Raw genomic sequence first — 12,546 nt, 5'->3', positions numbered from 1 at the left:
TGTATCGGATCTGTGGTGGCTCGGGAGTTGCTCGTGTTTCTCTTGAGTGCTGGAGCAATCTCATCACATAGTTTCTTCTTCTCGGCTGGCTTGGTTTAGCATGTACTCTCCTAGAGTAGCATCATCGGGAATGTCCTCAGAGCTGTCACCAATGCGACGGCTTCTTCGGGATCTGGTTTGTTCCATTTTTCTGCAAAAAGAGTGAATATGGATGCTGATGTTAACACATTAAGATCAGTTATACTAATACTAGTATAAAGAGATTAGTTTAAACCATGAGCAAGCAGAATTGACATTAAATCAAAGAAATCGAGTAGTTCATGACTAGATTCGGATTTTTAATGTTCTCAACATAGAAATCTTCTAAAAATCGGTTTTAATGAGAAATTTCCATGTCAAATCTATAGGTTACCTAATACTAATCACTAATCACACAAGACTTAATCAGATTCATCCATTTTGCTGTTCTAAACTCGATTTTTATAAAGCATGTAGAATCCAAATTTCAAAAATCTCAATTCCTCTTTAGCTAGGTGTTAAAATCGAATTTTAGATAACCTAAAAGGAAAATCTATTGTTCTTAAGCTATTTCCACCCTCAATAAACATTGGGCTTTTTAAGAAAACCCAAAGTTCTAAAATCAAGTAAAAATGGCGAGTTTGAGCTTCATACCTTGCTGGAAAGAGAGATTTGATGACAGAATTGAAATCAGCTTTGAAAAAGAGTGAGGTTTGGGCCAAGAATCTTTTAAAAAGCTTAAGAATTGAAAAAGGTGTTCTATCTCCTAAATCTCCAAGTCTTTTGGAAGAGAAGAGAAAAAGGAGTTTTGATCCAAAAAAGTGCATTTTTTTTCTTTAAAAAGCGTTTTTGTAGCAAAAACGGAAAATTTTCGGGAATTCTTAAGTTTACAGGAACTTACCTTTCTTGTCTTGCACGCAACAGAGGTTTAAAACTTACGGAAAATCTTAACGGGCTTTACCGGGAATACTCCAGAAATCACCGGGAAACACAGAACTTTTGAAAAGCGGTGGAAATCCGCATTCTCATCTCAACGACCAACGGCCGCGGTCAGGATACGCGCGACCGCGGCGATTGAGGGCTTGGCCGCGGTCACATTCACGGTGCCACGGTCGATGCTCCCTTGGCCGCGGGTCGGTTGGTCGCGACCGCGGCTCTTTCTCCTGCGTCCTTTGTCCAACTTTCTGGTCTTTGCCGGGCCGAGCAGCTAAAAATCTACCCTTTTCTTCTTGGTTTTTCCAATTTTCTGATATTTTTGTGTTTTTGTTTTATAAAATTTCTGAAATTTAAAAGAAAAAGAAAGCATAAATTGTAAAAAGGAAAAGAAAGAGTACCTAAATGGGTTGCCTCCCATTAAGCGCTTTTGTTTTAAGTCGTTTAGCTCGACGTAGGCATGATGAATCAGGCTGATTTGAATGGCACTCCACTTGATGTGCCCTTATCACTTCCGGTCGCTGGAGGTTTTACTTCTTCTCCTTGAGGAGCCGTCTTCTTTCCTTTACTCTTCTTTCGGACTTTAACATTGTTTAAAACCCTTTTTGTGTTTTCGATCAGCTCCTGGATTTGGTCCTCACTAGTTTCTGTTGCATCCGGTGGAATGACGATCTTGATCTTTGCAAAAGCTTTCGGCTTCTCATTTTCTTTTTCTTTTGGCCGGTTTCCTTTGCTTGGAAAATCATCTAGGATAGTCGGGTAAAACCTTCTGTGATCCACATTGAGGAAAACAGCATGCCGGTTTGCGTGATCGATTACTGCTCTTATGGTAGCTAGGAATGGTCTCCCGAAAATGAGTGGCCTCTCCTTGTCTTTATCCATCTCCAGGACTTGGAAATCTGCTGGAACAATCTTGTCTCCCACTAGAACTTGTAGATCATGAATCGCCACTTCAATATATTTTTGAGATGAATCTCCAAAAATAACCTTAACCGTCGATGTCCTTAATGATTTTATGCCCAATTTTTTGGCAAATGTCTTTGACATGATGTTGACATTGGCTCCGGAATCGCACAGGCAGTCTGTGAAACTGATTCCTAAAATGAAACATTGGAAAACAAAACCTCCCGGATCGTCGGCTTTTGTAAGCCTTTGAAACGGTGATCGTTGGGGTACCTTAAATGGCAGCTGCTTGGCATCGACATCCTTGTAAAGTGGTACAAAGATTGGGGTTTCTTCTTTCTTTCCATCGGTTCTGGCCTCTTCTTCGGGCAATGTGGTTATGGCGTTGCACAACCTCTTAGGATTATCTTCAACTCTTCCTGGAAGAACTCCACTTTTCCTCTTCATAGAGTCGGCTGTTTGGGCAACTTGTACGTCTAGCTTTTTGACGTGCGAAGATAAAGCTTCAAACTTCCCGTTCAGGTTATTGTACATGCAATCAACCTTCACGTTCATGTCTTTAGATGCTTTTTCGTTCGTCATAACGAGATGTTGGATAGACTGTTCAAGTCTACCGATTTGTGAAGCTAGCTGGTTCGTCGTGACTCCTTGCTGTTGTACAAATTGATTGTTAAAACCCGTACCTTGGTAGTTATATGGCTGTCGCGGTTGATAAGCTCCTGTCCCTCCAAAGTTTCCACCTTGGAACTTGTTTTGGAAGGATTTTTGCTGAGGTGGGTAGTACTGATCTTGAGGATTCTCCACATTTGGATTGCGGTAACAGAGATTGTTGTAATTTGCATTCCGGAAGTTGTTGTTGAAACCATTGTTGAAGCGATTCTGATATGGTACTAGCGCTCCTGCATAGTTCACCTCTTCTTCTTGAAAGGCTTGATTAATATGGTCGATATCACTAGGTCCTTCATCTTCTGCGCCATTGTTGGTCTCACAAGCATGGATTGGGCATTTGTTGCTCTTCAGAAGCTGGCTCATCATGTTCTTCAACTCGGTTATCTTCTTGTTGTCTGTTCCGGTTTGCTTCGTCGAGCGATCGTATTCAGGACAATCATTGCTATTGGCTTGAGCCAAATTTTCGATGAGGGCTCTTCCTTCGGCTATTGTCTTTTGTCCAAAATCTCCATTGCTAGCTGTATCAAGTGAAAGTTTGTATTTCGGTTGCAAACCTCGGTAAAATGTGCTCAGCAGGCTTGATCCAGGAAATCCATGGTGAGGGCAATCACGTTCATACTCCTTAAAACGTTCCCAGGCTTCATAGAAAGATTCAGTCGGTCCTTGTTGAAAGCTTGACATCTTTGTTCTCAACAAGTTCGACCTTGACTTAGTATAGAAGTGATTCAGGAAAGCAGTTTTACACTCTTCCCAATTAGTAATCGATCCTGCAGGCAAAGATTTCAACCAACGGTGAGCTTTGTCTGCTAATGAAAAAGGGAACAACTTACACTTTAAATAGTCTGCTGGAACTTGGTTTGTTCTCATCATGCTGCAGATTTCTTCAAAGAGCTCGATATGGTCCATTGGGTGTTCAGAAGGAACTCCATCGAATTGGTTTTGTTTCACCAATGAGATGATTTGAGGCTTGACTTCAAACTCATTCCAGTTTGGAAATGGAACTTGAATTGTAGATCGGTTCTGAAAATTTTGAGTAGGTGCATCAAAATCAGCTATGCGATGGTTTCTGACTTGTCTTCGGTGTTGATTTGCTTGCTGAACAGGGCGGTTAACGCGTCCATTCGGCTGCATCCCTTGGTGGTCACCATCGGCTGCATTAATGGGTGCATCAAGGTCTTCACGTTCTTCTCTCTCACGGTTCTGGTGGTTTCTCGGAGGAACGACATCCTCCTCTCCATCTTGTCGAGCATAATCACCTCCTCCGTGATCATTCTATTCATTTTCTCCATGTTCGGACCCGTCTTGGTCCATATTTAAAGCTCGGTTAATAGGATCTCCAGGCTGGTCGTCATTGGCCATTCCTTGCGTTCGTCTAAGTCTTCGAAGTTCTCTTTCGTGTCTGTCTATCTCGTCTAGAATTGGAATGTTTTCTACAGGTCTGCGCCTGGTATTCATGCAATTCAGAGAAAAACAAAAGAAGGGAAAGATAATTCAGCAAAACTTTAAGAAAGAACTAGAGATCAGGTGTCTAGAACAGAAGTTAAAACAAGAAAAATAACAAAAGGCAGCGAAACAGATCCCCGGCAACGGCGCCAAAAACTTGATGCGTGTCAACTGCGTGAGGGAACAAGTTTTACCCTTAACAAAAACAAATGAAAGCCGCAAGTGCACAGCTAATCAGTTGTAGTATTTAGGGATCGAATCCACAGAGATTTGTGTGCCTGGTATTCTTCTACGGTTTCTAACTTTATGTCTAGACTAGATTGGTTTTAAAGGTTGGTTGTTTTCACAGATTAAACTAAAACAAAAGAAAGCAAATAAATCTATCCTAGAAAGCAAGTAGAAAAATCGAATGGAAAGCAAGTAAAGCAAGTAAAATATTGAACTAAGACAATTGAAAAGCAGATCTAAATAAGCAAGTAAAAATCGATTGGTTTGTAAACTATGGCTAAAAACGCTGAGCTTTTGGGAACTCTAAGGGATCATAATCAGTTTTAACACTAAGGTAGATAGATTGGGATTGACGGATATCGATATATAGGGTTCTAGAGCTAGAGTACGGCGGTATGACTACGTCACCGTCGTGATCATAACCAACTGTTTCTCGCAACCCTGACCAGTAGGTTTCCACTCTGTCCCTGGAAGGGAGAGAACGCAAGAGCTGCACAAGACTCGTCAATACTCACAATCTCGCCGCAGGTAGGTTTCCACTCCTACGGAAAAATCGCCTGTTTCATTCTAGGGCTGATACTTAATGAAAACTTTCGCAACACTAACTATCTAGATTAGTTACTAGGTGATCAATCAAGCATACATGCAATAAGAACAAGATTAAACAGAGAACAAAGTTGAAATCCCAGATCTTTAAACCTAGATGTCTTAATCGATTATGAGAGCCCCTTTCGGGAACCCTAAGCCCAAACTCGGGATCTACTCAGACATGGCTGAGGTCGACATCATCATTGGTTTTAATAAAAGTAATCAAAAACAGTAAAGAAAAGAGATGAAGAAAGCTTCTCTATTGAAGAACTCGGACTTGAACAATCTTCTACAAAAATCGCATAAAACGGCTAAAGGAAAAGGGTTTCTGTAAAGTATGAAGGGTCGTGTCTAAAAACGACCTAAATGACAAGTATTTATAGTCTTCAATACTCCATGGTCTCTAGGGTTCCGGAATTGAGGCTGAGAATGACTTTGGGCTTCAGAAATATGGGCTTTGGTTCGGAGTTAGCCGGCCGCGGTTGGGAGTGATGTGACCGCGGGGAACAGGTGGTTGGCCGTGGTCGGGAGGCTTGTGACCGCGGGGAATGGGCTGTTGGCCGTGGTCGCGTGACTTGCTGGTCGTCTTCGAGTGGCTCCGGGGCTAATGGAATATCTTGAGATCCAACCGTTGGAATGTCTGCAAACCAAGTGCATTTGAAAGCTGGTTGATTCTTCAATAAGTTGTCCAATTTTGAGGGTGATCAGACGGTGAGAAGGTCTTCATCTCTCCATGAGAGTTCTGACGGTCTGCATTTATCCAAAAGAGTCTTTTTGTTCCAATTTGTGCCTCTCTATCCCAAATTACCTGAAATGTCTTTTAAAATCCGAAAACATAGAAATCCTTTGAAAACCTTTGAAAATGGAGTAAAAACACATGTAAAAGACATTAAAGTGATCCATAAAAATGGTCAAAATCCGGTGTTATCATTAAGGGATCCCAAGTGTGAGTTTTCTAAAATAACATGAGAGAATATATCAGTTAGCTAGTAAGCAAAAAACAAAAACAAAAAATGAATCGAACTTACAAAAGGAACATCATACCGCAAATTCTACAAAGTACCGTTCCTGTCTGTCCCGAGGCACACATGTCCAACTGTAGAATGGACCATCAAATTTGTTGGTAAAGACTTTGGTTATCTTGCGGTTCAGTGAAGACTTGTCACGACCAAACCTAAAATCACATAAACAAATCAAGTTTACTCAAACGTGAACAATACGACCAAGTATTCTCAAGTTTCAAACACCGAAAAGTTTGAAACAATAAACACAAAGCAATAGACTTGACTCATATGAAAGCAATAGACACAAATGTGAACAATACGACCAAGTATTCCCAAGTTTCAAACACCAAAAACTTTGAAAACACAAGCTAAACATCTTAAACTAACCTAAACACAAGCTAAACGACCAAGTATTCCCAAGTTTCAAACACCAAAAACTTTGAAACACAAGCTAAACATCTTAAACTAACCTAAACACAAGCTAAACATCCTAAATTCATACAAAATTCACACAAACACAAGCTAAACATCCTAAACGAACTTAAACACAAGCTAAACATCCTAAATTCAGACAGAATTCACAGAAAAGCTACAAAGTTGAGGGAATCACTTAGTAACTCGGGGACGATATCAAGAGAGACATGTCAGCATAGGGGGAAAAAGGCGATTAGGGTTTCTGTAGTTTCTCGGCCAAGCAAGCTTGTGGGAAGTCGCCGCCGGCTTTATGACGGCATCGGAGATGGAGGAGGAAGGCAGTGGAAGGGAGGTAGGGGTTCAGATGGATTCAGTTCGGTCGCAGACGTTGGGTTCTCAGTCTTTTTGGGCTAATGTGGTTAAAAAAGTCGAGGGTTTATCGAAACATGATTTCCAAGTGTCGCTCGTCGATGGTGTGGAAACTGTTGTTGTTCCGGTAGATATGATGGAGGATACTCCGTTGTGGGAGACTCTTCTTGAGGGTCGATTTCTGTCAAGTGCTCCTCATATCGCCAAGGTGCATGTGATCGTGAAGAAGATCTGGCCGTTAGGTGATAAGTCAATCAAAATCGACGTCTTTGAGGTAAACTCAACGACTATGAAGTTCCGTATCAAAGATGAATCGGTTCGAGCTCGGGTCCTTAGAAGAGGAATGTGGAATATCGCAGATATTCCGATGATCGTCACTAAGTGTTCCCCAATTGTTGAGGAAGCGCAACCTGAAATCAAAAATATTCCAATGTGGGTCACTTTGAAGAAGGTTCCGTATATGATGTACTCATGGAAGGGATTGGGTTTTTTTGCAAGCGTGGTGGGTGTCCTCAAGAGGCTACATCCTGACACAGAACTATGCAAAAACTATGATGAGGCGAAGGTATTTGTGGAGGCAGATATGTCGAAGGAATTGCCAAAAAGCCATCAATTCGAACTGCAGGGAGGAATCAAGGTCGTGGTCGAGTTTTCATACCCCTGGTTGCCACCAAAATGTTCCACCTGTCAAAAGTGGGGACATTTGGCAGACGTATGTCTTGCTAAAACAGGACAGACTAAGTCAGGGCAGGTTAAAATTCTGCAAAGAGATGGAGTTGCAGAGAGGAGTTCACGAGCGAAATCAAGATCGCCAAAAAATTCAAGTCAGAACAAATCCATTGTAGTGGTGGAGGAGAACAGGGCTGACAAGACAGTAACCAATGAGTCCGAAACATCAAACATCAGAGATTCGATTGTAGAGCAGACAGTGAAAGCTTTGGACCTAAATCCCATCGCGATAGCTGTTGTGTAAGAGGGTCAAGAAACAGGGGAAGCTGCGTGGTGCACAGTATCTCCGAGTAAAGCTAGTCGTCAGAATGAACTTCCTCATTCTGACATTCAGACAACGAACATTTCATCACCATCTCGTTTTGATATCTTATCCAGAGTCGAACTAAATGATGATGATGTGGTGGGTATAAGAGAAATAATTCCTGGTCAGAATGAAGAAGGAAAGTTGAGTGATGGTGATGATTTGGAGAAGGAGGAAGGAGAAATACTATCATCAGCGTTACCAGGCAAAGGACAAGAGAAGCAGTTGGAAACGGGTACTCGGACGTCTCTCCACAGAGCAGCCAAGACCTCACACAAGCTTCTTGCTAATACGGTTGCTGTTAACACAAAGGATCAAGGTCCGAGTGTTGCAGCAAAGAAGAAAAACCAAACCAAAAATTAGATGACAGGGTTCTTCTAGAATGTGCACGGATTTAACAAAACCTTAAAACATTCTGTGGTGAAGAAGTGGTTGAATGAAGGATCTTTTCAATTTGTATGCTTACTTGAGACTCGAGTCAAGGAGAGTAAGGCTGTCCAAATTGTATCATCAGTTTTTCAAGGATGGTCTTTTCTATCAAATTATGAACATCATCGGTTAGGTCGTATATGGATTTTGTGGAGTCCAAATGTGCGCCTAACACCTATGTTCAAAAGTGCTCAGTTGGTAACCTGTTCGGTTCAGATTGTGGGCGAGTAGGATGAGTTTATCTGCTCGTTTATATATGCTTCGAACTTTGTTGCCGAAAGAAAAGAGTTGTGGGCAGACCTTAAATCTCACCAAGATTCCCCTGTCATTCGCAATAAACCGTGGATGTTAATAGGGGATTATAATGAGATTTTAGATATTGAAGAACACTCTGATTGTATCAGCTCGCCGATGATTTCTGCTGGTACGAGAGATTTCCAAGAGATTGTAGGATACTTCTATCTCACGGATATTACTTATCATGGTCCATTGTATACTTGGTGCAATAAGAGAGATCAGGGGGTAATTAACAAGAAATTGGATCGTGTGCTGGTTAACTACATCTGAAATCAGAGCTATCCGAGATCGTACTCTGTTTTTGAGCCAGGAGGGTGCTCGGATCATCTTCGCTGTCGTTTCTCACTTGATACCCCAGGTGAATCGACGAAAAAGCCTTTCAAATTTATGAATGTGCTTACGGAACTAGAGGACTTCTTGCCAACAGTTTCGACTTTCTGGGGAGAAACTCCTACTCTGTTCCAATCAACCTCGGCTCTATTTCGTCTCTCGAAGAAACTTAAAGCCCTTAAACCAAATCAGAGAGAACTAAGGAAAAAAAAGAATTGGCAATTTGCAGAGTAGGGCGAAGGATGCTTGTGCTAGCTTGTGTGAAAAGCAAGCTATTACTCTTACCAGCCCGTCACCACACTCGGTCCAGGAAGAAGCTGATGCTTTTCGTAGATGGGAACGTGTTGCTGGTTTGGAGGAGAAATTTTTGAAACAAAGATCGAAGCTCCACTGGCTTAGCGTGGGAGATGGGAGCAATAAGTATTTTCATTTGGCAGTGAAGGAACGAGAGATGAGGAATTCAATCAGGGAAATAGAATGCCCAAATGGTGATATTGTTTCGACACAGAGTGGAATTAAGGGTGAAGCAGTGCGTTTTTTTCAGGAATTCTTGCAGTTTGAGCCGACTGACTTTGAGGAGGTATCAGAGGATAGATTGAGGGATTTGCTTGCTTTTCGATGTTCGGATGCGGATCAGGACTCTCTTACTCGGGATGTAACTGATGAATAGGTGAAGGAAGTTCTGTCTAAAATGCCCTCAGATAAATCACCGGGGCCAGACGGCTACACAACGAAATTTTTTAAGGCTGCTTGGACAATAGTGGGAACCGATTTTACAACAGCTGTTAAATCATTCTTCACATTGGGTTTCTTACCCAAAGGACTAAATTCAACAATATTAGCTCTGATACCAAAGAAAGAGGAAGCAAAGCAAATGAAAGACTATCGCCCTATATCTTGCTGCAATGTGATTTATAAGGTGATATCTAAGATTTTGGCTAATCGATTGAAGACTATCTTGCCTTGGTTTATTGTTCCCAATCAAACTGCTTTTGTAAAAAAACAGGCTTCTTCTTGAGAATCTACTGCTGGCTACTGTGTTGGTTAAAGATTATCATAAGGAAGGGATTTCTCCGAGATGTGCTATGAAGATAGATATTTCCAAAGCTTTTGACTCAGTTCAGTGGTCATTCCTCCTCAAAAATCTTTCTGCTTTGAACTTCCCTGACAGATTCATTCATTGGATAAGACTATGCATCTCAACCGCTTCTTTCTCTGTACAAGTCAATGGAGAGTTGGCAGGTTTTTCTCGAAGTAAGAGAGGTTTGCGACAGGGATGCTCGCTCTCACCGTATCTTTTCGTTATCTGTATGAACGTTTTGTCGAAGCTACTTGACAAGGCCACTGCAGATCGGAAAGTTGGGTACCATCCGCTATGCAAAAACTTAAACCTTACCCACTTATGTTTTGCTGATGATCTGATGGTGTTTGCGGATGGCAAGCTGAGGTCTATGGAGGGTATCATCGATGTTTTTGAGGATTTCGCTAAGATATCGGGTTTGAAAATCAGCTTGGAAAAATCGACTCTGTATATCGCGGGAGTGACGACCCTAGAACGACAAATTATAGTGCAAAGATTTCCCTTTGCCATAGATACTTTACCGGTAAGATACTTAGGCCTGCCTCTAACGACAAAGCGAATGACCAGCGTGGACTATTTACCTCTCTTAGAGAAAATACGAACGCGTATTCGGTCATGGCGAGCTCGCTTTCTGTCTTTTGCAGGTAGACTGCAACTTCTGAAATCAGTTTTGATGAGTCTGGTGAATTTCTGGTCTGCAGCATTTTGTCTTCCCCGCGAGTGCATGCGCAGCATTGAACAACTCTGTTCTGCATTCCTTTGGTCAGGACCCGATTTGAATACAAGAAAGGCAAAAGTTGCCTGGATCGATGTCTGCAAACCCAAAGAAGAAGGAGGATTGGGTATCCGATCCATTACAGAGGTCAACAAGGTTAGCTGTTTAAAACTAATATGGAGGATCATTAATTCACATTCATCATTGTGGGGGAGGTGGATTAAAATATATCTCCTGCAAGGGGCTTCTTTTTGGTCTATTTCTGATAATAGTCAGGCAGGGTCTTGGATGTGGAGAAAGATTTTGAAACATCGAGAGTTAGCAAGGCAATTTTTCAGAGTGGAAATTGGCAATGGCTATGATACTTCTTTCTGGTATGATCAGTGGACATCTCAGGGCATATTAATTGAAAACACGGGCATTGGTGGGAGGATTGGTTTGGGGATCCGACTGCAGGAGACAGTTGGATCGGTAATGGATAGCCACCGTCGAAGATCGCATTGAACCACGATCTTTAATGATATCGAGCAACTTATCTCAGATCAGACGATGCGGCGAACTTTGAACAGTGATAGAGTTCTATGGAAATGGAGCAATGACAAATACAAACCGAGTTTCTCGTCACAAGAAACTTGGATTCAGATCAGGGGACGACATCCTCGAGTTAGCTGGCATAAGGGAGTATGGTTTTCTTTCGCAACTCCTAAGTACTCATTCATTGTTTGGTTGGCAATTCTCGATCGGCTGGCTACCAAAAATCGTATGGCATCTTGGGGCAGAGGAGTTACTACGGAGTGCGTGTTGTGCAGGCATCCGCAGGAGACCAGGGATCATCTCTTTTTCTCTTGTGCATTTATTGCAGCGATCTGGACAAACCTGGTGAAGAATCTGATGGGCACTCGTTTCACGACAACATGGAGCGACTTAATCTCTATTCTTCAGGACTTGAACCAATCAACCACAGACCTATTCCTTCTTCGATACTCATTTCAAGCAACGATTCACTGCATTTGGAGGGAACAAAATAGAAGATGCCATGGAGACGCACCATCTACTACGCATCTTCTCACAGTTTTCCTAGACAAGTGCATTCGAAGCAGACTCTCTTCTATTCGAAAGCTGGGTTCTGGCAGATATGAAGATGGCTTGCAACGGTGGTTTGCCACCAGATAGCACCAACACAATTTTATTTAGAAAGTCGATTATGTAATATAGATCAATCACCATTTGATTCCCAGTTGCATTCTTTGTAAAAACGTTTTTTTGATTAATAAATTTTACATTCTTCAAAAAAAAAAAAAAAAAAGGCTACAAAGTTGAGAGTGAGATGCATACCATGTTGTATTTGGCCTCTTTATGGGAGAGAGGACTGTCGTGTAAGCTTCCCTACCAGGCTGAGTGAGAAATGCATTCAGGATTCGCATCTGGTTTTCCGCGAGATTGGCTGGGAAGAGATCTTCTTCTTCTTCAAAGGTGGCTCTTTCACCCGCTTGAGAGTTGTGAGCTTCACATTTTGGAGATGTTTGTTCTTCAGACATTGGAGAGGGTCGGTGATGAGAGTGTGTAGAGTTGACAGGTTGAGGCGGCGGAGAGGTGCGAGGTTGAGACCATGGAGAGTTGACAGGTTGAGAGTCGGAGCTCTGACGTTGACTCTGTGAGTGCTGGAAAAGCTGATTTGGCCGTGGATAATCCCTCACCGAGACTGATGGTGGGCATGTGGGCACAAGCGGTGGTGGAGATTTGGATGTCCTTTCCGGAGTGAAATCATATCGGTTAGGAAGAGGGGATGGGGTTCTCGCATGCGAAGGAGATGCACCTCCCCTTCCACCTCCCCTTCCACCTCCCCCTCCACCTCCTCTTCCTCGTCCTCTCTTCTTTCCAGTGCCAGGCATCGAGATTATCGACTGAGATTAGGGTTTAAGTTCGGGAATAGAAATAAATTTTGTAGATTTAAGGAAGGGGAAACTGGTTAAGAGAAGAACTGAATGTTGGGAAATGAGATTAAACACAGAGATTGAAGGAGATTGAAGATGAGATTGAAGATGAAAAGGAGATTGGGGTTTGTCGAAAGAAAAGTGAATCGAGGAAAATG

General features: G+C 42.2%; 1 protein-coding gene, 1 non-coding gene and 1 pseudogene across 2 annotated transcripts; 2 read left to right on the top strand and 1 right to left on the bottom strand.

Moving 5' to 3' along the window:
• Window positions 1-3,112: 3,112 nt before the first annotated feature.
• On the top strand, window positions 3,113-3,217 carry LOC112090099. Its single transcript, XR_002901455.1, has one exon. It is a non-coding gene; the product is annotated as a small nucleolar RNA R71 (small nucleolar RNA).
• Window positions 3,218-6,525: 3,308 nt separating this feature from the next.
• On the top strand, window positions 6,526-11,627 carry LOC112089758 (annotated as a pseudogene).
• A 43-nt stretch (window positions 11,628-11,670) lies between these two features.
• Window positions 11,671-12,346, bottom strand: LOC112089757 (POU domain, class 3, transcription factor 2-like). The gene is made up of 2 exons (XM_024160512.1): window positions 11,845-12,346; window positions 11,671-11,699 (listed from the first exon to the last, which is right to left on the bottom strand). The coding sequence occupies exons 1-2, from the start codon at window positions 12,344-12,346 to the stop codon at window positions 11,671-11,673; spliced, it is 531 nt and encodes a 176-aa protein (XP_024016280.1).
• Between the last annotated feature and the right edge of the window lie 200 nt (window positions 12,347-12,546).

This window comes from Eutrema salsugineum, unplaced genomic scaffold, assembly GCF_000478725.1.
Source record: "Eutrema salsugineum unplaced genomic scaffold, Eutsalg1_0 scaffold_11, whole genome shotgun sequence".
Taxonomy (NCBI): domain Eukaryota; kingdom Viridiplantae; phylum Streptophyta; class Magnoliopsida; order Brassicales; family Brassicaceae; genus Eutrema; species Eutrema salsugineum.
The sequence above is the reverse complement of the archived record's forward strand: the minus strand, read 5'-3'. Positions and strand labels throughout refer to the sequence as shown.